Below are 26,126 nucleotides of genomic sequence, written 5' to 3'. Positions count from 1 at the left end.
CTATAAAAACATATGCTACTTCTTGTGGAAAATAATTTATGAAAGTATATGCAAGAAAAATTGGACATGTACATATTCGTGTTAGTTGGTTGTTTGTAAATGAGAAGACAAGAATTGCGACGTGTGCTAAAAAGATTAGTTAAGTGCCAATTATTTTGCTTATGTAGATCTCTGAACTTTGTCTTTTCCCCTGGAAAAACATACATGTAGATTTCTGCACGAAAATTTCCACAAACACAAACCATGGTAACAACAAAAAAAAACAAAATTCTAGGTATTTTAGTTTATTTTCTATTTGTTTGAATTTACTGTTCATCTAAGAGCGTATGCTATCGGGAAGCAAAACTCCATGCTTGAGCATATGCATCATATATCCACATAAACATTTAAATGTATGTATTGCCACGGGTGATACACCTCGTGCAGCCATTAATTATCATATTATATTATTACCCTAAGTAGGCATATGTCTGAGAGGATTTTCGTAAAAGGGGCAAATGGTTCTATTTTTCGATAAAGGGAATATATTAATATCACGAAGATACTAATTATATATATCTTCTACAACAACGTCATACCCTCATGGTACTATGGATGCACATAGCTCAAAAAATAAGAAGCTACAAAGGGAAAATTTTGGCTATAGTGTTTCAGTCCTTCAGCAGCAACACAAACACAGCCATGACAACATCTGAAGTTCAAAATTTTCAAATGCAACATCTCCAAGAAGGAAACGGTGCACAAGCGTCGTCGTTTGATCAAAGATCTTAGGTTTTCACCCTTAGGAAAGTATCCCCTCTCAAAACAATAGGGCATTGAACTTCTCTTGTACTGACGCCCCCACTCGCATTTCGCTGCTATAAAAGCCCAAAACATCAAGCAAGTTCGCCACCACCGCAAAGTCTCGAACCACCAGCACTAGTCTTTAAAATTCAGTTTCCATGCCATTCTCCTGGAGTACCTAGTGTTATAGTCCTCTGATGTCCTTTTTTTACTTTAGAACTAACTTTACAGGAATATAAATGAATTGCCAAAATACACATTCTTGGGAAAACAACGGCATGACCAGATGGTTCTAAGCTTTGATTTAAGAGGATGGTTGTTGTTGTTATTTATGTGATCCAGACTTATTTATGTATATAATAATTGTCAGGTTTTTCCCTGATTTCTCTTGTGTTGTTAGGTCATATGAGAAGAAATGCGATTTGTATAAATATTGGATTATAATGTAAAACTTGTGCTTTTGGATGCACCTAGTGTACAGCGACTTTATACAACAATACTACTACATAGAAACCACAAATGGAGCCCAAGCTCCATGGTGGCTGTTTAAAACAGTGCCCGCAAATACCTTTGCTTGAATCGGAAGCAATTTGCAAGGGAAATAAATGTGAAGAAGCTAACTGCATCTCTTCCACTAGATGTACCACGGCAGGTAAGTTTTCTGCAGACATAATTCTGTCGGTAAGATAATCGTGCGATATGTCCTTTAAGGTTCAAAATCTTGAGAGCCCAAAATCTTGCTAATAACTTGCACAAATTGCACAAAACTCAAAACTAAAGTAGAGGTTTTTTTATTTTATAAAAATATTTTATTTTTATATAATAAAATACGTGAAGAAAGAGTGGACACAATAAAAAAAGGGGCGTGCTGGGCGTCCCCCGGAGGATCAAATCCCGGGATCCCCCGGGTCACAAGCCGTCCGATTAAATCAACTTAGCAACTGCGTCCATCCGATATAGAACATGCACAGGAGAAACTTCCTCCAGCTCCACCACGTGGGTGGACCCCACCATCAACAAGCTTCGCAGGGAAAAAAAGAATAGGTCGTCGTCTCCACAACGAGCCCCGATGCTACAACTAAGGAAAAAAGGACGGAAGTCCGACGAGACTGCCGCCGCTTGCAGTACCGTCGCCGCCGCCGCTTGCAGTATCGCCGCCGCCGCCGCCACCGCCGCCGCTCGTAGAACCGTCGCTGCCACCGCTCACAGCATCTCCAGCAAGGGCTAGTAGCACGTCCTTCTGCCGCTCGTACCATCGTTGCCGTCGTCGGCAGCACCGGCGTCGTAGCATCTCCGTCGCCTCTCGCAGCAACCACGGCGAACCTTTGGCAGCAACGCCGCCAGCCCCATCGCAGCAAGCCCGCCCGCCCTTCATAGCAAGGCCAGTAGCCTTTTGTAGCGACGATGGTCGTCGCTGGCAGCAACTGGGTCCGCTCGCCGGCGCGACTACCTCGGCGGCTGGTAGCAACGCCCCAGCCCCCGTTGCAGCAAGCGCCCGCCCTTCGTAGCAAGGCCAGTAGCCTTTTGTAGCAACGCTGGCCACCGCCGGCAGCAACCGCCTCCGCTCGCCGGCAGCAACTACCTCCGCCGCTGGTAGCAATGCCGCCAACCCCTTGTAGCAAGCCCAGGCTCCCTTTGTAGCAATGCCGGCTGTCATTGGTAGCAACCGCCTTCACCGCTGGTAGCAACTTCAGCAACCACTTTGCAGCAAGGGCGGCAGCCGCCGGTAGCAACCGCCTCCCCCGGTAGCAGCAAGGCCGGCCGCCGATGGCAGCAACATCTTCGCGAGATGTTCCCGGAGCGGCGACTCGCAACGGTGGCGCGGCATGTAGCAACGGCCGGCGGCGCGACTCGCAGCAACGGCCGGCGGCGCGACTCGCAGCAACGGCCGGCGGCGCGAAGAGGGGATTTGGGGACGACGCGCTCGCAGAGGTGGAGGCCGGCGACGAGGCGGCGCGCTCGCAGATGTGGAGGCCGGTGGAGAGGAGGCGCGTTCGCAAGGGGTCAAGGTGGAGGCAGGGCGAGGGACAACGGCGGCGTGTGGCCGCGGTGGTGCGAGACGCACCAGAACATACGAGAAACGAGAGAAAGAAGAAAACCGTGTGTGGAGAAGATGGTTCAGGAAAGAGATAAGGTGGACCCGCCACTGTAACTGCCTGGACACGCGTCACCCGTATGAGGCGGAGGAAATAATCGCGCGATCCCCGGGGGAAAGGTAGCGTTTTCCATAAAAAAAACCATACCCTACATACCTAAATCTTCGAAGAAAATTAATCATCAGTTCACTTTCAGAAATTAGTTTAACTCAGGATTGGCGTTACTTCCATCCCCGTTTGATTCATATCCTCTGTTTCTTGCAGATAACATTAACGAAACTTGTATCTACTCTGTTCGTAGACATACATAGGTTTTAGGAGGCGCAAACATGCACGCAGGACAGTACAACATCAAACCAGAAACTGCACGCAGCTCAGAGCTCAGAACACTCTTGGCTTGGCGACGACGGTGGAGTGCTTCAAGATGTGGAGACTGAACTGCCCGCCCTTCTCGGTGGTGTCGAGCTTGTCGACCCCGGGCGGCGTGGTGAGCTCGAAGTTCTGCACGAGGCGGCCGATGGTGATGCCGAGGATGGGCAGCGCGAGGATGATCCCCGGGCAGCTCCGGCGGCCGACGCCGAAGGGCAGGAACCTGAAGTCGTTGCCGCTGGCCTCGACGTGCTTCTCCTCCTCCAGGAAGCGCTCGGGGCGGAACTCGTCGGGCCGCTTCCACTGCTCCGGGTTGTTGGCGAGGAACCAGGCGTTGACGAGGATCTTGCTCTCGGCGGGGATGTTGTAGCCGGCGAGCTTGGCGTCGTGGAGGTTCATGTGCGGCACCAGCAGCGGGATGGCCATGCGCAGCCGCAGCGTCTCCTTGATCACGGCTTGCAGGTAGGGGAGCTTGTGCGTGTCGGGCTCCGTGATCTGGTGGCCGGCGCCCAGCACCGCGTCCATCTCGTCGCGCAGCTTCTGCTGGATCTCCGGGTGGTTCACCAGCTCCGCGATCCCCCACTCGATCGACCACAGCGTCGTCTCGATCGCTGCAATTTAGAAACATGGAATGCCATCACTTATCAGCAATTCAACAGTTAATTTTTCAACAAAGCATTGCCACCGACAATCTATTCTACTGACACGCAGTGAGACCACAGGACAGGAATGGTGATGCATTACCGACTTGCAGTGAGTGGCCCTGCTAGTAGCATCAATTTGGGTCTCCATCGATCGGGAACAGAATTGTCCTCAAGTGGACAAATTGATCGGACACCTTTTATTTTGGTCGATCCCATGCAGTAGATCCCCATCTTTACGCAAATTTTGATGTCAAGTGGTGTGGTGCTCATAGATTTTGGGCCCATCCGTCGCAAGAGACACGCCCTCGTGCACCTCGTGGTAGCCTAGGTTGGCACTAGTGCTCTTCAGGTTGGTGTAAGTTTCAGTAGTGCTCTTCAGGTTGGTATTAAGACACTGGAAGGACCGCAATTCTACCCTGAACTCTTCCTAGTTGAGCTAAACCGTGGTAACACCTAATTTATGGTAGGTGCGCCATTGATTTACACTACTGTGCAGTGACAACCGACAAGCGCTCCTAGCCGTACTACTGCAGCCACAAACTCGACACTTCAACAAGCTTCCAGGCTTGCACTATACTCCAAGGCCAGATGTGACTCGGTGGCAGGGTGTCAATACGTGGCAAACGAAAATGCCGACAGCAGCCGGATGCAATCTTTGCCACAAATACATAAAGAGAGATGCAGAAGAGAAGTTGAGCATACCGGCGACGTTGATGTTCTCGATGATGTAGAGGACGTTGTCCTCGTTGATCTCTCCCTTCTCCTGCGCCTCCAGGATGTGATCAATGGCGCACTTGAGGCCGTTGGTGTCCATGGACTTTGTGCTCGCCAGCTTCCTGCACACACACACACACCATGTGAGCACATCATGCATGCCATCCCCATGATTGATTTCGATTAAAGATGAGCAAGGAATCCAGCATGAAGCGTGCTAGAAGAGTCCTGCTAAATCTGGTTCGCCTGTCACTTTCGGGCAATGGCCGCGCGCCTAACTAATCAATGGAAGATCGAAGACGGAAAGAGCGAAATTGAGATCAAGAACTTACTTCCTCTCGTCCAGGAAGTAATCCTTGAAGAGCTTGAGGCGGGTCTCCTTGACCTGCTCGCACAGCCTGAGGTAGCCGCGGAGGAAGGGGCGGAGGACGGGGATGAAGTCGCCGTAGTTGTACTCGAAGCTCTGCGCGAGGCGGCTGCGCTCGCCGTTGAGCGCCCTGAGGCGGAGGAAGAGCGGGTCGTCCATGCTCTCGAACCGCCGGTCGAACATGATGCGGTACATGTTGTTGTACATCATCAGCTGCAAGTGGCGGCGGAGCACCACGCCGTCGGTGGCGGCCCTGGGGTCGGCGCGCACGTTGTCCACCACGAAGGCCGCCTCCGCCTCCCACCCGGCCCGGTACTGCTGCACCACCTTGTTCGTGAAGAAGGGCACCGTCATGATCCGCCGCATCTTGCGCCAGTGGTCGCCGTACACGGTGAACACCATGTCCTGCCCCTTGCCCGTGAATATGTCGAACACCACGTTGCGTGTGCGGGACCCGAACTCCACGCCCTGCGTGTGGAGCACCTCCTTGGCCAGCTCCGGGCTGGACACCACCACCAGGTTGCGGATGCCCATGCGGAGGAGGAAGACCTCGCCGAACTTGCGGGCCATCGCCGCCAGGTTGCGGTGGTTCAGGTCGTCCCCGACCTGCAGCCAGTTGCCGAAGATGGGCACGGGGATGGGGCCAGGCGGCAGCCTCAGTTTGCGGCCGCGGATCTTGGACACGACGATCGCCACCACCACGGACGCCAGGAGGCCGACGAGGAGCTTCTCCACGAAGACGAAATCCATGGCGACGGCCAGTGAGGAGTACACGCGCCGCTTCACTCTCTCTCGTGCGTTTTCGCGCGCTCAGTAACGGTTGTTGGTTGGTTAATTTGTCCTGGAGAGATCCCCGTGCGGCTGTGCGCTTAAATAAGAACGGGCGTCGCAAAATGGACCTCATGGCCGCCGTGAGAGTTGACGGCGGTGTGGTAGGTAGGGAAGGAGACGGAGTGTGTTTGGTGAGCAGGCCTTGGAAAGAGTCTCTTCTCTCTTGGTCGTGATCACTGTCACGTGTAATTTTGTCTCGACTTCCCTTTGTTTTGGCACGACCAAGATTACACGTGCCATTCATGGATGGAGCATATGTCCATAAGAAAGTGGGATGACAACGAAAAATACCTACCGCAAATCCTCGGAGAAACCCTAGACGAGGCCGATCGGCTCCACCACCATGTCGTTATCGCCTCTAGTGTGTGACGTGTCGGTGTGGAGTCTCATCTTCCAAGAGAGGAAGACGAGATTCTCGTTTTCCAAGAGAGGAAGACGAGACTCTCGTCTTCCAAGAGTGGTGGATTAGCTTTCACATTTTGTTAGTGCTGGCGGCGTTGCGGTTCTATCAGCAACGATCTATCTTTGTCGACACAACGACGTACTTGATGATGATGGTGTCTCACTCAAGCGGGTCAAGCATGCGTCTTACCGAATAGCATGCACCATAACCACTTCACTCGAAAGCTTAACGGGTTGTGCAGGTATTGAAGTCAAGGCCTTCTATATATAGATGTTATCATATTGAATTGAATGGACATAAACAATTCACTCGAAAAGGTTAAGTTGCTGGGAAAGGCGAACAACCTATTTCAGCTTGAGTTGGTAGGGTAGGGGCACTGGTGTTGGAGCTACTGCTTTGTGGTGGCTCAATGCAACGCTAGGCGGTTCGCCGTCGATCTTCACTAGGTGCAGCATTTTGAAGGTTGTTTTGGTGCGACCCGCTAGTCAAGAATGCCAAGTTGCGACGTTTTCACCATGTTCAGTGGTGCTTCTTTGTTGGGGACGTCCTGACCTTTGTTTTAAGCCCCTAATTTTCGAGGCTACCACTAGCGTGAGATAGGTGGCACGTGGACTTGGGTGGAGGTTTACAAAGATTCCATGTGAGAACCTTGTTTCCAATATGTCGGAGCAAGGGTTGGTGGCGCATGTGAGCACATTACCTTCTGAGATGCATCGTCGATGATGACGTGGTTTCCTTCCCAAGGTCTATTTGTTGCTTGGTAATTAGGGTTTTGCCAATGGTCGTCTAAGATGCCGAGTTAGTCGGTGGCTCATTTAGGAGCGATTACGATGATGCTTCCATGAAATCTCAACTTAGAGAGAGGATTCACATGAACACACATTGTGGCGGGTGATATGCCCTAGAGCCTAGTTTTGCTCCGTGATATATGCCACTACGTAGATTTGAGCATCTAATTGTAATAAGCTCGAGATAATTTCATGGTATATAGTTTATTTTATTTTTTGAGCTACTCTAATTATGCCATGTGGTCAGACTAGTGAGAAGTGTGTTTGAGCATTAGCTGATTATAGTTGGATACTCTAGACATGTTCAACACATCAATAAAAGCAAGTATAATAAGGTAATGCAAGCATCCTATAAAAAATTAACTACAATATCGCATTTTGCTGAGTGAGATGAGAGAGAGAAAAGAAGTGGGGTGTAGATGTTTAAGAGTCGACTACAACATGAACTCAAAGGAACTTTGTGAGAATGAAGTCAGCCAAATATAAATAAAATAATACATCTTTATAGCTAAATACTATTATGTATGTTGATTATGAATTGGCTATAATGACAAGTTAATTAGGTATACACAACCATCATTTGACTTTAATATTGTTTTACCTCTAAGATTTGAGTCATGTTCCAAGCAATATGTCTTAGGGCGATCTCCTAGGAGACAATAATTACAAATACTCTCCATGTATAGTTTAGCATGTGCGTGCATGTAGCTTAAGTAAAAAAATTAACCAACAATTTAATCAGTACAATATATCATGAAAATTATACCATTATAACCTTCTTTGGAGAGGAATCAGATGCCCATGACCCATGAGTTCGGTCTTGAGGAGCTGGTGGGAAAGGAGGGGACACATAGGCTTTAGATTGGGCTAACCACCCAACCAAGTTCAAATGGTTACGTGACTTTTTGCATAGTATACCCATTTATGAAGAAAATTATGACTACTGGCTGGTAAATAAAGCTTGAACATACTCAAAACTCTAAAAAAGGCATAAAATTACAATGGGTGGAGGTTTACAAAGATGCCATGTGATAACCTTGTTTGCAATATGTCGGAGCAGGGGTCGGTGGCGCATGTGAGCACGTTACCTTCTGAGATGCCTCATCGATGGTGACGTGGTTTCCTTCCCAAGGTCTATTTGTTGCTTGGTAATTAGGGTTTTGCCGATGGTCTTCTAAGATGTCGAGTTAGTCGGTGGCTCATTTAGGAGCGATTACGATGATGCTTCCATGCAATCTCAATTTAGGGAGAGGATTCACAAGAACACACATTGTGGCGGGTGATACGCCCTAGAGCCTACTTTTGCTCCATGATATATGCACTAGGTAGATTTGAGTGTCGAATTGTAATAAGCTCGAGATAATTTCATGATATATAGTTTATTTTATTTTCTGAGCTACTCTAATTACGCCATGTGGTCAGACTAGTGAGAAGTGTGTTTGAGCATTAGCTGATTATAGTTGGATACTCGGGACATGTTCAACGGATCAACAAAAGCAAATATAATAAGGTAATGTAAGCATCCTATAAATGTTAAATACAATATCACATTTTGCTGAGTGAGAGGATAGAGAAAAGAAGCGGGGTGTAGATGTTTAAGAGTCGGCTACAACACGAACTCAAAGGAACTTCGTGAGACTGAAGTCAGCCAAATATTAATAAAACAATACATCTTTATAGCTAACTACTAGTTTGTATGTTGATTATGAATTGGGTATAATGACAAGTTAATTAGGTATACACAACCATCATTTGACTTTATTATTGTTTTACCTCTAAGATTTGAGTCATGTTCCAAGCTATATGTCTTAGACTAGTCACAATGGGAAGTATCGTATAGTAGTATCATGCATATGGTACTAGTGTGTGATACTATCTTCACAATGCATAGTATCATGTAGTAGTATCATAGGTCAATTATATTTAGTGATTTGTAGAATCTCAATGCAAAAGTGTGTCCAAGATTAGCTTGACATTAATTTTTCTAGTTCTACGTGCTATGATACAGTATCTACCTATGATACTACTACCATCTCTTTCTTCATTTATTGATGTGACATATCAGCTTTTTGCATGCATGTGTTGCATGATACTAGCTATGATACTCCCATTGTGAGTAGTCTTAGGGCGATCTCCTAGGAGACAATAATTACAAATACTCCCCATGTATAGTTAAGCATGTGCGCGTGCATGTAGCTTTAGTAAAAAAAAATTAACCAACAATTTAATCAATAGAATATATCATAAAAATTATACCATTATAACCTTCTTCGGAGAGGAATCAGATGCCCATGACCCATGAGTTCGGTCTTGAGGAGCTGGTGGGGAAGGAGGGGACACATAGGCTTTAGATTGGGCTAACCATCCAACCCAAATTTAAATGGTTACGTGACTTTTTGCATATTATACCCCCATTTATGAAGAAAAATATGACTACCGGGTCGGTAGCTAAAGCTTGACACTGCTCAAAACTCTAAAAAACATAACATGTAGAAAAATCAACTATGAAGACAATACCTCAACGGTAGAAACCGTCTCCATGGACGATTACTCGCCGATTCTATTTGCCAATCAATTATAAACGTGTATTTCATGATGCCCCTACTAGTACGGAGAGGTAATCCACTTTTTACCATTTGTTTGTGATTTTGTTATTCTTACTAATCACATTTAATTTTCTATGCCACATTTTACAACGAACTTACGAAGGTGTGTGACGTGTGTGTCGAATTTCGTCATTTGTCGGGATAAAACTTGATACGTAAAATAGAAAATGTAGGTAATACCGTCCCAAAGTCTCAAATATAGAGTACCAAGGGAAACTTAATGTACTCTCCGTCCGAAAAGAATATCGGCGATTTATGTAAATTTTAATGTAAAAATTGTGTCTAGATGCATCTAAATTTACACATATTCGAGGGAGTATTTGATGTTCTAGCGCACTTGATTAAACTTTAAATAATTTGGGATTGACCAAAACTAATACGCGTTGCAGCTTGGTAACGGAACGTGTAGTATTATACGCTGGGTTTGGACATGTTCGAACAAAGCATAGTTAAGAAAAACACCACGTCAGGATGTGTTGACGGCGTTAGGCTGGTGCCAACCCAACGCCCCACTCCCGCCCCGCCACGTCAGCTTTTGGGCCACTCTCACCCCACTCTCACCCCACTCTCACCACACGGTGCCAATGCATGGGCTATAGTCCCCACTCTCACTTCTCTCCCCTCCACATCACCATTTCTTTTCCACATTAAGTTATTTCACTCGATTTTGTTTAGACATTCAAAATAATGCAAGAAAATATTTTATTCAACTTAAAATATTTCCGATTACATAATAGTTAATAAATTGCATAATAAATATTAAAAATTACATAATAAATAAAAATTCTACTCTAGCCCTGCTCATGCTGCTCATACTGCTCCCGCCGCTCCCGCCCGCCTCCAGCCCGCCTCCCGCCCGCCTCAGCCCGCCTCCCGCCCGCCTACCGCCCGCTTTGCCTCCCGCCCGGCCCGCCAACGCGCCGCCCCGCCTCCGCCCGCTCCCGCCTCCATCTCGCCGCCTACGCGGCGACACCGGCGGTAGCGGGCGCTACCGCCGGGCGAGCCAGCCGGCGCCCGCCGCTCCACTCCCGCCCGCCTACCGCCCCTCTCCCGCCCCATCGCCGCCGCTACCGCCTCCCCTCCAGCCTGCGCTGGCACCGGCCTTAGGTGAGTCGGAGACTATGGCCCCAGACGCTGGCTGATGGTGCTCCTGCTGGCGTCCTGGGCAGTGAGTGGTCTGAACTTTGAAACGTGGGTGCCGTGTGCGTGGAGGCTTCTCCGCCCTCCATGTATGTCTCCAGAGATTGTTCGTTTTGTTTCTAGACTAGAAAAAGTCTGCGGTGTTTGTTGAGCGGAGAGAAGAAACAGAGGACGTGATATGCTGGTGGTGGTGGGTAGGTGAGGTGATTTGGGAATTGGGAAGTTGATTTTTGACCATTTTCCCAAATGTTTGGTGTGCCTCTGGTGCTTTATCTTACTTTTACAGTAGTAGGTTTTAAACGTCCGCGGGAGTTGGTGTGCGCGGGAGCAGCAAAATGCAAACGTGTCATATTCCTCCTGCACTCGGATTTCCCTCTTGGCCGACTCTCGGTTCAAGCAAAATAATGCCCTTGTATATAGATACTAGCTAAATGCCCGCGCATTGCTGCTGATCCACGTCTCATATGTTAACGCGAACACCCTGAATGCGAGTTACCGACATCATCAACTTGCCATTACACACCAGAAATATACACCATGGCTTCATGGGACTTTGAAGCCAGCGACATCTGCCGCCCTGGCTAGGCTGTTGCAGAAATACACACCTCATGTTCCTGCGTCCACATAGTAGTACTGGAAACTATGCTAGCTGGCGCTCGCCCTGTGCACGAGTCCACGACCGCCGTAGGGAAGGAGCAAGCGGTGGTTGGTTAGAGTCGTGGGTGGTCGTTGTTCTGAAACAGCTCAAAGTCATCGGAGATCCGGCCAGGAACGGGCAGCTTCTTCATTGTATCGCTGTCTTTTCTCCTCAGTTTCTCAGGCTCAATGTCGACCATGAGCTCCGCCAGGTTGTGGCTCTCAAGATAGCTGTGTCTTTATGGGGCGCCTCTCTCGGCATGGCCAGGATGAATAATGTTGTGATACAACCTTCCCACCTTCTTGCATCTTCAGCACGATGTTCCACGAGGGCATCGTATCCGACGACGCCGGCGGGCGTCCAGCGCGAGGGTGCCATCGGCATGGCGTTCCATGAGGCTGGCGCATCGGACGACGCTGGCGAGGGCAGGGTGCGGGACGTTCGTTGCCCACTGTAACCCTGATCTGGTCGAAGCCATCAGCCCATCACTCCCATAGCCGTCGCGCGCCGTCGCAGCAGGGGAGAGCGACGCGAGCGAGCCGCTAACAAGATCGTCCCATCTCCTCGACCTCCGCCAATATTTTTGATGTCGTCTCCTCCGATCTGGTATATATGTCGTAATAAATCAAGGGCCAATCTCACGTGCATATATAGGACATGAAATTAAAGGTTGGGATTTAGGACTGGGAGGTTAGAAGCAAGCGCGCTAGGAAAGTGTAAACTGAATCGAAGTAGGACTATAGCTCAAACACATAAACTCCACCGTATTGACTTGGGACTCTCTTGCGTACAAATCGGAAACTCCACATACGAACGAACCAAACCAGCAACGGACGAACCAAAACTGACGGGAAAGAATAGGCTGAGTCGGGTCTGATCGGGATTCCCAAGTTTCGGTTTTTTTTGGACGAAAATTTATTCTGGTTTTTTTGACCTACCAACACCACCGATCCGTAACTTATTAGTAGAGATATTTCAATTGTAGATACTCCTTTTGATATTAACTAGGACAAAACCCGTGCGTTGCTACGGTGTCACAATAAGAGCCACGATAATTTAAATGAACAATCTATCCGCACGTCAATCAATTGCAAACGACTTGGAGTTGTATCTCGTCCATAGGGCATACATAACTTATAAGTGGACAACATCCGGGGGCAAACTCTCCGCTTATTTTCTTGCACTGAAAAGCAAATTCCCCATGTTTGGCGACAACGTACAGTGGCCGACGATCACCGTTGAAGACCTTACATGGCTGTGTGTGACAATACCATCCTTGAAGATAGGCTGATGAGTGCCAGAGCTGGGCACTCGAGAGTTTGTAATTAATAGAGGCAGTGTAGACTGTCACCAGTTAACATGCAGTATTTTCTCTGATTTGTGTAGCTTAACTGCCAATCTTAGGCCAATTATAACTCCACCGGGACTAATAGGGGCACCACTTTAATTTTTGAAAATTGTATCCAAAGAAACTTCAGCGAGAAGAGTGAAGAAAGAAATTACATGCATTTTTACATGGTCCTGAGTTCTTTAACTGAAAATACCGTTGCTAACAAATCACAATATATGTTCTATTATGTAAAGTTATTTGACTGTCCTACAATTTTACTGTTAATCTGATATTTTAGACTAATGATAATATACTTAGTCAATATATGGACTACAACATCAAAATGGATCTTGGATCCACACTATTTAGGTTAATATACCACCACAACAGGGGAAGATAATGAGAAATCGGTACAGTACATACCGAGAGGTTTGCAGTTTTCTAACAGTTGAACCTAACTCATCTCTCCTTGTGCCGCTAGGCGTTGCAGAGGCTCCGCATCAGTAGGTTCGGCTACACGCCCCGGCACAATATCTCGTTCTTGATCCGCCCCTTCTGCAATGCATGTTGAAGAGCGTCCGGCCTTGCTGCAGAAATAGCTTCTTGGGAATCACATGTGCAGAAATAGACTCTCAAATCTGTAGATGAAATAATCAGACAATCAGGCCCCAATGTTCCATCATACTAAGTATATACAAGTACATCCACTAATTAATTCTCGCTACACATAACCATTGGTCCGCTCCTTCTCCCATGTGCAATAATGTGATTCAATCATCATCCCAAAATAGTTAAGTATGTTAACCTTCGTATCATGCAGGTCGTGTGACAGGATGAATGAGCACTTGTGAATATAACTGGAAGCCAGTTTAAAGAAAGATCAATCCAGGTCCGTTGCTTTGCCCTGACTTGGGAATCATCCCTGTACTCGGCCAGTTGAGTAGTAATTATGGTGATCTCAAGTGCATAATCCTCTGCAGCAGTTGCTCCATCGAGAAGAGAGGACCTGGAGCCTGGAGGCTGGAGCTGCTGAAGGCAGCATGCCGCACTGTGTGCGTACGGCGCCGCTGCACTGCTGCAGTAACCACGCGACTGCAGGGGCAACTTAGGATGCTTCATCTCTTCTCGATGGAGCACCTGCTGCAGGGGACCATTGGGACAGCGGAAGTCCCAGGCTGCGTGGGTCTTGGGCGGCAGCAGTGGGAGACGGAGAACGCGCTTCACTCATCTGCCTGAAGAGCGAGACGACGTGGAATCCGCGAGCCCGAGGGCCTTCTCCCGGCGGCCTCCTCAAGGCGTGTATTGGTCTCGTCCTGGACAACGGCGAGATCCGCGCGGAGTGTGAAGGCCTCGTCTGGGGCGGCGCGGAAAGGCGCGGTGAGGGCAGCCACGGCGAGGACGGCCGGCCGGAGATCTGGGGTGGGGGCGGCAACATCGGAGATCTGGGGTGGTGGCGCCGCTCACGGGAGATCGAGGGATGGCGGCCGGTTCGGGACGAATCCAATCGCCGAGTTTTGTTAGGGTCGAGTGGGAAGGAAAAAAGCAGAAACCAACCGGTACGATGGCAATTCTCAGTAGTATGTGATTTGGTGGGAGGGCAAAACCGTCCAAATAAAAGTTGGACGAAAATTTTGGCAGAAACCTTAGCTCCTTTATTATTAGGTATAGATTTATTCAACTTTATCTACATATGAATATATCTGACACGTTTGTTAACTAAAGGCATCCGTATCTAGCAAAAATTGTTAACTAGAGACAGATGTCTCTAGACAAAGTTAAATCAATAAATATAAATCGGAAGGAGCACATCTATTTTATTGGTAAGTAATATGGATAGGAGGAAGTACCTTTTTCAGTTGGCTTTCTTAGACCAGCTCTAACAGATCCTAGTGTACTGCGTAGTTTTTAAAAATGATTCACATGGATTGATGGATAGTTCATTTTCATTACATAGCTAGTTCAGCTTCATTACATAATTTACAAATGTATAAGCGAAAATCTAATTAAAACTAGATTTGGTCTTACAATCCGTCGCTAATCCTAAACGCCATAGTTACGCTCACCAACGGAGCCGGGAAGCTGTGATTGTTGTCGTTGCCGTCGCCGGAGAGGGGACATGGAGGTTGCACGAAGGCGTGCTACCTAGAGGGGCTCTCGAGGTCGCCTGCTTCAGGTCAAGGTCGTCCTTCGCCTCTTTGTCGCGGCGCTGCAAGACCGCCTCCCCGCGATTCACCCCCGCCTCCTCCTTTGTGTCGATGTCGAATGCCAGTAACATTTCCTGGCACGCCTTCGTGACCGGGAACAACTCCATGTCGAGGAGATCCTAGCCAGGGTCATACCATGCCCTCAAATTGCTCCTGGAGAGGGCTCCCCGTGGACGGGACTGCCGCGAGCACCATGGCTCCACAAGTGGCATGCGGGAGCTCCCCACCTCCGCATTGTTGGCCTAGGCAGGCACGCGCCTCCGTGCTCGCAGCTTCGATGCCATCCCACGTCGGGATGTCACCATCCAGCGTGAGAGGGATCATCATACCCGCGCCTGCTCGGAGCAACGCTGTCGCAAGCGTCCCTCCTCCTTGTCGGAAGGACTGCACGAGCATCAACTAGATCCACGGGCCATTGCTCGACATATATCTTGCGGGAGACGCGGGATTGAGAGAAGGGCGGTGAGAAATTGTGGCAAAGGGCTTGAGGATGGGAACCCTAAATCGTCCTCTGACTTGGTATATAGAGGCCAGTCAAACCACTCACTAGTAGGAAAAGCCTCATCAGTGGCGCACGAAAAAGTGATTCTGTGGCGCATGGTCGGTGCGCCACAGAAACTTCGCCACAAAAATAAGGTTTATGTGGCGCACATGCCCATGCGCCACAGAATTAAGGTTTCTGTGGCGCACACGGGTCAGCTGCGCCACAGAAATAGGTGCGCCACTGAATTCTATTTTGGTGCGCCACAGAACAATGTACAAGTATACTCGATTTTGTGCTCCCTGGTGTATTATACAGGTTTTATACAAGTTTTGTACATAGTATACAAGTATAATATAGACAGATAGACAGATATAATATGGACACATATAATATAGCAACATTATACATCATCATCACAGTACTTAGAGCCCGATCGCGATACATATATAGTGGCAAGTGTCAAATATTTTGCATACAACTCGTAATTCATACAAAATTCACAATTTCGAGATACAAAGTAGTCTTCATCCGGTTCCTCCTTTGCTCCCTCCTCTCTACCCACCAGGCTCGCTTGCATCGGGGTCTTCATCCGGTTCCTACTATGATTAAAATGGAAGAAAGTGAGACCAACAAGTCCGATGCACAAGAGAAATGGAATAAATACCTCATACATTGTTGGTCAACACAAATATTAACATTCAGGGATGGCGTAAGTGAGACCAAGTCCGATGCACAAGAGATTGATATTTGTGCTATCTTACCAGGCTCACTTACGCCACCCCAGAGTGTATCGGTGACCAAACATTTTAATCATCGGCATTTTGAAAATACCAAAGCAAATGGAATGACAAAATGGAATAAGTGCCTCATACATTGTTGGTCAACACAAATACTATGGTCAGAAACCATAGTTGCAGTATCCGCAGTATACTTTGCAGAAGGGCCCCCTTTCCCCAGCCGTTGTTCCGTGAACGGGTCCTTGACGAGACAACAACGCTGATCTGCCTCTCCGGCGCAGAACCACGGCAGTCCCAGCCGCCTCCCTTGTGGCCGCGTCTCCTGCGCTCTTCTCCATGGCCGGACCACGATTGGACTCACCAGGGGAATAATGATAATCGCGATCACCACTATCGCCAGACTCCACAGGTGCATAGCAATTTGCAGCAGATGCCACTTTTCTTCCATTGCCGTCCATTGAACGAGTCCTTGATGCAAAGACTGTGCCGGCCTGCCCAGCATTATGCCGGCCCGTGTTGCCACGCTTCAGGCCGTGTGTCTCGCGCCCTGCACTGTTCGCCTTTTTGCCCGGTGAACCAATAGATTGATCGTTGGAATAAGGAAACCGATGACGGCCGGTCGCAAGATTAGATTGCGATCGGCCGTCATCGGCTTCCTTATTCCAACGATCAGTCTATTGTTCACCGGGCAAGAAGACGAAGAGTGCAGGGCGCGGGAGACACGGCCTGAAGCGCGGCAACAGGGGTCGGCATGATGCTAGGGAGGTCGGCACGGTCTTTGCATCAAGGACTCGTTCACTGGACGGCGAGAGAAGAAAAGTGGCATCTGCTGCAAAGTACTCTACACCTGTGGACTCTGACGATAGTGGTGATGGCGATTATCATTATTCCCTCGGTGTGTCCAATCGTGGTCCGGCCATGGAAAAAAGCGCACAGCGCAGGAGACGCGGCCACAAGGGAGGCGGCTGGGACTGGCGTGGTTCTGCGCCGGAGAGGCAGGTCGGCGTTGTTGTCTCGTCAAGGACTCGTTCACGAAACGGCGGCCGGGGAAAGGGGGGCCCGTCTACAAAGTATATTGCGGCGTATAGGTGACCAAACATTCTAATCATCGGCACTAAAATGGAAAAAAGGCCAATGCAATTAAGAAGTAGCTAGTATGAACTAAATGGAATGCCTCATACTTTGTTGGTCGAAACAAATATTAACATCAAGGGATGGAGTAAGTGAGGCCAGGTAGGATGCACAAGATATTGATATTTGTGTCATCACACCAGGCTCACTTGCTCCACCCCCGAGTGTACGAGTGATCGACCAACCATCTAATCATCGGCAAGTACAAAAACACCACCAAACCAGCAACCATGGTGACATAAGTCAAGATGCTCAAACACACATAGCATGCATGTAGCAGATGCTCCAAAGGGATTATTCATCACTTGGTATATAGACTGAGTGATGCTGGCAAAAGAGAGGCCAATCAAGAACCAGTAAATCCAGTAAGTGATAGATATGCCTAAACAAGCAACAACACATAGCATATCCCAGCTAACCAGATGAGACAAGTCTTGGTAGCAAACTTAATCACCTAGCACCACCTAGCCTTTTAAAACCATCAGAAACAGTCCATTTTCTTCAAAGGATACCACAGTGGCATTCATTTACATGATCCCCTACTGTGGATATCTCTATTTTCATCAAAGCCAACAAGAAATAGATCATAAGGCATCAATTAAGGAGGCAACCAGGGACAAAGGGAAACATTTGATGATCCAGTAAGTGCATGACACTTTGAGCTACCAAGAAGAATAAAGGCCAACAGTGGATACACATCTGCTCAACCATTTCTGGCACTAGAGGAAAAGTAACCAACATTGAAACTTGAACAGTCAAGTGACACTACAAGCAGCTCACACACACATGCAAACACATGTGTTGACAGTAACTAAACAGCAGAAGAACACCACCAGATATTCATGGGTACTTAGGATCAGTAGGGAATTGATAAAGTACAGTGAGGAGCAAGCATACCATCAGAAACTGTCCATTTGAGAGAAATAACATTGGGGTAATGTTAAAATGTTTGTCTCCATATTTGGGAGACATTTTTAATATTGGAGTCTAGCTAATGGAAATCAAGAACTAGTCTTGATCTCCAAATGGTGATTAGAGGGAATTTATTCATCTTAAGCAACATTAGGGACAAATGGGATCATGCAAGGGACTTGGGTCATTTGGATCATAAGGCATCAATTAAAGAGGCAACCAGGGACAAAGGGAAACATTTGATGATCCATTATCATAGGCAACAAAGCAGGAACTTTTTCCCCTATAATCTAGCTAGAGTCCTTAAAAGAAATTCTACTTAAAATAAAGTAGCTCTCTGTTGGTATTGATTACCAACAGGAACTCAAGCCACTTCTTGATCTTACTAATTCAACATCTGACTAATTAAGCATAAGCTTAGTTAGTTACTGTCAAGCCACTACTTGATCTGTAGAATCTTAGAGTAAGCTAGGACTATAAATTGCTGCCAATTCAATACAAGAGGCCCATCATCCACATGATTCATCATCACAAGCAGAGAATGGAAATAATATATCCAGATCGAGCACAACAGCATCCAGAGCACAACAGCATGCAGCACAATAGCATCCAGATCGAGCACAACAACATCCAGATCGATCACAACAGCAACACATCCAGAGCAGGGCCGGGTAGAGGAAGAGGGAGGGGAGGGGAGAGGTGGAGCTCACCGACGATAGGGGTGGAGGAGGAGGTTGACGATGACGACAGGGGTGGAGGAGGAGGAAGACGTGGCGGCTCCTCCTCCTTGACGCGTAGCCGGCCCCTCCTCCTCCATGCGGCGGCCCCTCCTCCTCCACGCCGCAGCGGCTTGTGCTGCTGGTGGCGGGGATGGGTGAAGCGTGGCGGCATGCGGAGGAAGGAGGCGGCGGCGGCGACGGCGACGCTCACCATGGAAGACGGCGGCACGTGGCGGTAGGGAGAGGAAGAGTGGTGGAGGAGGAAGAAGAAGTATGGGCGGGGGAGGGGGTACGGTTTGATATTAAAGACGCTATTTCTGTGGCGCAGCAGCACAAGTGCGCCACAGAATCAACTACTTCTGTGGCGCACCAGAACCAGTGCGCCACAGGAACACTTATTTCTATGGCGCACCACGCCCTGTGCGCCACAGAAATACCTACACAAATAATTGGTGGTGGCAGGATGTGGGCCCCACATAATTTCTGTGGCGCACTGCTCAGTAGTGCGCCACAAAAATAAGTTATTTTTGTGGCGCATTGTCTCTGGTGCGCCACAAAAAAACTTTCTGTGACGCATTTTTGCTAGTGCGCCACAAAACTAACCTCCACCTATAAGCGTTTTCCTGCTAGTGACTATCACTACCCTTTATAAACTTATCTGAACCAGGCCATTATTATGTACAATGTACTCCGTATGTAGTGGGTCCACGAAAATGGCTCGTCCTAGAAAACGGCCGAAATTATCCGATTCATGGCTGTTTTGCGGTATGCTAGAGGTGCTCTTCGCGTTTGCGCCCATGTATAGATTGACAACCAGTACTAAATGTGGGATCTCTTCCACCTAAAGTATGCAGTCTGGCCTACTCTACTAATAATGTATCCGCACGGAAGGAAAATAAAGCTGGTAGTCACATGGTATCAAATATTTTAAACATTAGTTCTTGGTCCTGCGTTCAATTAATAACGGCACATCAGCAAAGTACATAGTGTTGAAGATCAGCTTACAGTCAACTCACACCACAAGAAAGGAACAACAAGAAACACAACATCGCGGCTGAGGCCCTCGTCCATCCGCTTGATCAATCATAGGAGGAGACACGCCGGGAAGGAACGCCATTAGGGTGCACCAGTCTTTGACATTACTTGGCCAGCCGTCGAAGTAAGAACAACCGCTTCCGCCTCCGAAGAAGGACCCTACCTTCTCACCCAGGATCGAGGGTGCCGCACCGTCGCGAGGGGGAGAAGCTCCCCAGAGCACGGAGGTCATACAGGACGGTAGCCCAAGTCAGGAGAAGCAACAAGAACACCTCCGCTCGCGAGTCCACGGACATCATCTGCGACCGCCGCAAAGAACAACCAACAAGACGCAAGCTTTAGAATTGCAGTCGTCGAACGAAGACACGACGGAGCTGCCATAGACAACCCCCCGGCACACGCAGCTCATCACCCCTCCACCAACCAAGGCGGCGCCTTCAGCAAGGGAACGACACCACCGCGCTGCCGCTGCCCATTCCGAAAAAATTGGGTTTTCACCCGGGTGGAGGAGGGGGGAAGGAAGATGAACCTTGTCGACGCCTCCAGGGAGGGGAACGGCGCACAGCATCGTCGTCGACGTGACCGCCCTCGTCGGTCAAGGGTTTCCCCCGGCCCAGCGCTTCCAAATCCCGACGCCCTGACATTGCAGACCCGGCGAGATCACCAGGCACCAGCCACAACAGGGTGGGATCCGCACGCAGGGATCGCCGTCTTCAGATCTGAGGTGGGGGACGGGGTCCTCCGCCCCGCGAGCAGCAACCTCCGCTCCCTCGCCGCACGCGCAACCAAGAGGAGCAACCCACAGCACCGGCCGGCGCCCCTGCCGTCGGTGGCGCCGCCCTCATCCCTCGAGGCCGCCGCCTCAGATCCCCTGGCTCCCACCGAGACGAGCACCCGCCGACCACCACCCTGGCCCGCGTCCGCTCCAACCAGAGCATATCGGAGCAGGAAGCGTCGGCAGAGCACCTACACCGGTAAAGATGAGCTCTGCGCGGGTTCCTCCACCGATCTCCGCGCAGGAGAGCCGAGAGCCAAGAACGCCGCCGCCCCCTTCATCGGTGTCGTGAGCTTGGCCGGCGGCGCCTCGGGGAGCAACGAGGAGGAGGAGACGGGGGGGGGGGGGGGGGGGGGGGTGCGGCGGCGGGCTTGGGTTCCGCCCCCTCGGTAGCCAGGAGGAGGCGGCGCGAGGAGACGGGACGGGGAAAGTGATCCTAGTTCTGTATGATTGCGTAGTTTCATGGTATCAAATTTTAGCGTTGCAACTCACAAATAGCACGGATGACGAAGCAATCGAAGGTTCAAATCAATATGCAAATCAAGCTAGAAAAAAAACTACTAAAACTATTTATTTTTTTGCGATGTAAAGGGCACAGTGGCGGTTCTGAGCCTAGACCGTGCCCAGCAGCCTACGTGGTTGGTTTCTTGCTGTACGTGTCACTTTCTTGCATGAGCCACACGCAACGACAGTCCGACTTGGGTTTGCTAGCACGAGTGTTTCTTCCGTTTTAAAGATACTAACCTAGGCGCTTTGTGACGCATCTGAACTCGAAGAGTGGTAGGCGTAATCACTAACGTCAGAATCCAGAAGAGACTTTGTTAAAAAAAAAGAATCTAGAGGAGACCAGTCACTATAAGTACTCCATCCGTCTCTAAAAAAGTTGCTCAACTTTATCTAGATTCAGAGATATATAAATATATTTTAATCACGGATACATTCGTATCTAAAAAAAGTTAAGCAACATTTTTTTTAGACGGATGAAGTATCATAACTTTTTATATATACTAAACATGTTTATAGAGATATACATTGGAATCTAGATCAGTTTTTGGCACTTTGGCCGTCTATTTATTGATCGTTTACGTGTGTCGCAAGCACTTTGGCCGGATGAAGCAACTGAATTACCCGGCCGGTCCAATCCGCGCCCATATTTGTTTGGTGACACTAACCGACGGCCGCACGCGCGCACGACCTTGGCAGGTCTCCGAGCTGCGCAGTGCACAATTGTGCATCTTTCAAACAACATGATCGCCGGTCACCGGGAGGGGTGGAGCGTTGACGCCAGTAACGCACAGACCACCGGGAGAGCTAGCTGAAGGGCGCGTTTGGTTGCCTGGACCGATTTGCTGCATGACTGCGCCAGCGATATGTGAGGCATTGCGCGTTGCGAACGGGCTATGGGCCATTTTTAGCGGGTCGTTTGGTAGCCTGTGCGGCCTTTTGCGCGCCGGAGAAGGAACCCAAGCCTCATCGTTTGGTTGCCCGTTTCCAGCCCATTCTTCTCAGGTCGTGCAGCCCACATCATGTTTGGTTGTACATAGCTCAGTGTTGTGCTAACCCCTTCACTTTGAGTGGTGAGGTTATCCAGTACTGAATAACAACACACATCAGATTCAGATTCAGTTCATCAGAAAACATATGCAGGTACTACATATCAACTACTTCGTGATGCATCATAGGTTCGTCACGAGGGGTTAGTATATACCACCTCGAACAAGTTCATCATTACAAACCGGGGATCAGGTTGTAGCAAGTCCTAGCTAATGGAGGGATACAAGATCACCTCCCAAAATCAGTGGATCATGAGAAGGAAGCAAACACACTAAGCAGGAAACTGGTTGCGGAGCCAGGTCCTAAACCAGCTCCTCCTCTCCGGTGGCTGCAGCTTATGGTAGGCGGCATACTCGGCTTCATTGTCTGCAATGAAGTCGATAGCCCTGACCAGCAAGTTAGGCTGGAACAGGTGCGCCTTGCAGACAAACCGGGGAGCGAAGATCGTCTTCATCTGAGCGTAGTTGGTGATCGGGGTGCCGACGTACTGACGGTGCTTCGGGTACCGCTGCAATCGACAAGGAACACCTGTTAGTACGGACGACATTGACATGTATATACTTTCAGATCGATGAGGATTCGTACCAGGATGTACTCGTCCGCCGCCCCTTCGTCACTGATACGTCTCAAACGTATCCATAATTTCTTATGTTCCATGCTAGTTTTATGACAATACTCACATGTTTTATACACACTTTACATCATTTATATGCATTTTCCGGCACTAACCTATTAACGAGATATCGAAGCGCCAGTTCCTGTTTTGTGCTATTTTTGGTTTCAGAAATCCTACACAGGAAATATTCTCGGAATTGGACGAAATTAACGCCCAGGGTCTTATTTTTCCACGGAGATTCCAGAAGACCGAAGGAGATACGAAGTGGGGCCACGAGGTGGCGACACCACAAGGCGGCGCGGCCAAGGAGGGGCCCGCGCCGCCCTATGGTGTGGGCCCCTCGAGCGCCCCCCGACTCTGCCCTTCCGCCTACTTAAACTCTTCGTCGCGAAAACCCTATTACCGAGAGCCACGATAAGGAAAAAGTTTCAGAGACGCCGCCGCCACCAATCCCATCTCGGCGGATTCAGGAGATTGCCTCCGGCACCCTGCCGGAGAGGGGAATCATCACCGGAGGGCTCTACATAACCATGCCCGCCTCCAGATTGATGTGTGAGTAGTTCATCCTTGGACTATGGGTTCATAGCAGTAGCTAGATGGTTGTCTTCTCCTCTTGTGCTATCATGTTTAGATCTTGTGAGCTGCCTATCATGATCAAGATCATCTATTTGTAATGCTACATGTTGTATTTGTTGGGATCCGATGAATATTGAATACTATGTCAAGTTGATTATCAATCTATCATATATGTGTTGTTTATGTTCTTGCATGCTCTCCGTTGCTAGTAGAGGCTCTTGCCAAGTTGATACTTGTGACTCCAAGAGGGAGTATTTATGCTCGATAGTGGGTTCATGCCTCCATTGAATGCAGGACGATGACGAGAAAGTTCTAAGGTTGTGGATGTGTTGTTGCCACTAGGGATAAAACATCAATGCTTTGTCTAAGGATATTTGTGTTGATTACATTACGCATCATACTTAATGCAATTGTCTGCATTTGTTTGCAACTTAATGTTTGGAAGGGGTGCGGATGCTAACCCGAAGGTGGACTTTTTAGGCATAGATGCATGCTGGATAGCGGTCTATGTACTTTGTCGTAATGCCCTGATTAAATCTCATAGTAATCATCATGATATGTATGTGCATCTCTATTTGTCAATTGCCCAACTGTAATTTGTTCACCCAACATGCTATTTATCTTATGTGCGGTCTATTTACTGTCTTGTTTGCGTTCTCTATATTAAAAACACCAAAAAAAATTAGTTACTTGCATTTACTCTATTTTATTTAGTTTGCTTTATTTACTATTGCTAAAAATGAGTAATCCTGAAGTTGAAGTTCGTTCATTTAAGCAACAAGGGGGAGAAAGTTTTAAAGATGCTTGGTATAGAATTAGTGATGCTCATCATAGGTGCACTAAGAAACACTCCACTATTATCCTACTTAGGAACTTTTATGTTGGTATATCTAGCTGGAATAGGTATGTTCTTGATACTCTTTCAGGGGGTAATTTCCTAGGCACTCCTGCTTTAGAAGCTAGTTGCATCATTGAGAGTCTAGTTGGAATACCACCTGTTAATGAAGCTAAAATTGAAATTTCTCTTGAAGATGTCATGAAAAAGTTGGAGGCCATCGAGAAAAATCTTCCAAGTGTTGAGACTAAATTGGGAATATTACTTGATAACACTGATAAACTTGATAAATCTCTAAGTGGAATTAATGAGAGAATTGCCGTTTTAGAAACTTGTGCTACTCATGATAATCAAACCCATAGGATTGATGAACTTGAGAAAGCTATCGGAATCTTGGGTTCAACTTTTTCTTCTCTCAAGTTTAAGGAGAAAGCTTATGTGGGTAAGGAGCAAAAATTCATGTATGTCTCTAAGGTGCCTAAGCCATAGAATTATTATAAGCCTAAAATTGATAAAACCCTTAGTACCACTATGGGAAATTTAGATAATGGGGCATCTAAGGTACCCTCTGCAACAAGTTGTGTTTGTAAGGAAAATTATGATGTTGATGCTTCATCTCTCGATAATACTTGATTCACACTTTCTGCGCCTAGCTGAAAGGCGTTAAAGAAAAGCACTTCTTGGGAGATAACCCATGTATGTTTTTATTACTATTTTGTTGAGTCTTGGAAGTTGTTACTACTGTAGCAACCTCTCCTTATCTTTACTTTATTGCATTGTTGTGCCAAGTAAAGTCTCTAATAGTAAAGTTGATAATAGATTTGGATTGCTGCGTAGAAACAGATTTCTACCTGTCACGAATTTGAGTAGATCTCTCTGTAGAAGAATCAAAAATATCTGCCAATTTACATGCGTGATCCTCAGATATGTACGCAACTTTCATTAGTTTTGAGCTTTTTCATCTGAGGCTGTTAAGTGCCTCTGAAAAATTCGTCTTTACGGACTGTTCTGTTTTGACAGATTCTGCCTTTTATTTCACATTGCCTCTTTTGCTATGTTGAATGGATTTCTTTGTTCCATTAACTTTCAGTAGCTTTGGGCAATGTCCAGAAGTGTTAAGAATGATTATGTCCCCTCTGAATATGTGAATTTTTGATTATGCACTAACCCTCTAATGAGTTTGTTTCGAGTTTGGTGTGAAGGAAGTTTTCAAGGATCAAGAGAGGAGGATGATACAATATGATCAAGAAGAGTGAAAAGTCTAAGCTTGGGGATACCCCCGTGGTTCATCCCTGCATATTTCAAGAAGACCCAAGCATCTAAGCTTGGGGATGCCCAAGGCATCCCCTTCTTCATCGACAACTTATCAGGTCACCTCTAGTGAAACTATATTTTTATTCCGTCACATCTTATGTGCTTTACTTGGAGCGTCTGTTTGTTTTTGTTTTTGTTTGAATAAAATCGGATCCTAGCATTCTTTGTGTGGGAGAAAGACACGCTCCGCTGTTTCATATGAACACTGGTGTTCTTAGCTTTACTTTTAATGTTCATGGCGAAGGTTGAAACTGCTTCGTTCATTGTTATATGGTTGGAAACAGAAAATGTTTCATGTGATAATTGGTATATTGTCTTGAATAATTTGATACTTGGCAATTGTTGTGCTCAAATAGATCATGTTTAAGCTCTTGCATCATGTACTTTGCACCTATTAATGAAGAACTACCATAGAGCTTGTTGAAATTGGGTTTGCATGATTGGTCTCTCTAGAGTCTAGATATTTTCTGGTGAAGTGTTTGAACAACAAGGAAGACAGTGTAGAGTCTTATAATGCTTGCAATAT

At 47.7% G+C, this 26,126-nt stretch overlaps 1 protein-coding gene, 1 long non-coding RNA gene and 1 other non-coding gene across 3 annotated transcripts; all 3 read right to left on the bottom strand.

Moving 5' to 3' along the window:
• Positions 1–3,078: 3,078 nt before the first annotated feature.
• On the bottom strand, positions 3,079–5,832 carry LOC127344797 (trans-cinnamate 4-monooxygenase). The gene is made up of 3 exons (XM_051371131.2): positions 4,939–5,832; positions 4,595–4,728; positions 3,079–3,859 (listed from the first exon to the last, which is right to left on the bottom strand). The coding sequence occupies exons 1-3, from the start codon at positions 5,721–5,723 to the stop codon at positions 3,261–3,263; spliced, it is 1,518 nt and encodes a 505-aa protein (XP_051227091.1). The 5' UTR covers positions 5,724–5,832; the 3' UTR covers positions 3,079–3,260.
• A 5,370-nt stretch (positions 5,833–11,202) lies between these two features.
• On the bottom strand, positions 11,203–14,243 carry LOC127344796 (uncharacterized). Its single transcript, XR_007878247.2, has 3 exons — positions 13,514–14,243; positions 13,132–13,346; positions 11,203–11,981 (listed from the first exon to the last, which is right to left on the bottom strand). It is a non-coding gene; the product is annotated as an uncharacterized lncRNA (long non-coding RNA).
• Positions 14,244–15,546: 1,303 nt separating this feature from the next.
• LOC127346309 (small nucleolar RNA SNORA5) lies at positions 15,547–15,656 on the bottom strand. Its single transcript, XR_007879474.1, has one exon. It is a non-coding gene; the product is annotated as a small nucleolar RNA SNORA5 (small nucleolar RNA).
• Between the last annotated feature and the right edge of the window lie 10,470 nt (positions 15,657–26,126).

This window comes from Lolium perenne, chromosome 3 (assembly GCF_019359855.2).
Source record: "Lolium perenne isolate Kyuss_39 chromosome 3, Kyuss_2.0, whole genome shotgun sequence".
NCBI classification, from domain to species: domain Eukaryota; kingdom Viridiplantae; phylum Streptophyta; class Magnoliopsida; order Poales; family Poaceae; genus Lolium; species Lolium perenne.
Note: the sequence above shows the minus strand (reverse complement) of the source record. Positions and strands in the feature narration are given on the sequence as shown.

What these genes read in the sequence shown, in the direction of transcription:
- LOC127344797 (XM_051371131.2), bottom strand. Translation starts at nt 5,723, where the DNA reads ATGGATTTCGTCTTCGTGGAGAAGCTCCTCGTCGGCCTCCTGGCGTCC. An exon ending in TACTTCCTGGACGAGAGGAA is followed by an intron (nt 4,729 to 4,938) that starts GTAAGTTCTTGA and finishes GTGTGTGTGCAG; the next exon opens with GAAGCTGGCGAGCACAAAGT. An exon ending in CGAGAACATCAACGTCGCCG is followed by an intron (nt 3,860 to 4,594) that starts GTATGCTCAACT and finishes TCTAAATTGCAG; the next exon opens with CGATCGAGACGACGCTGTGG.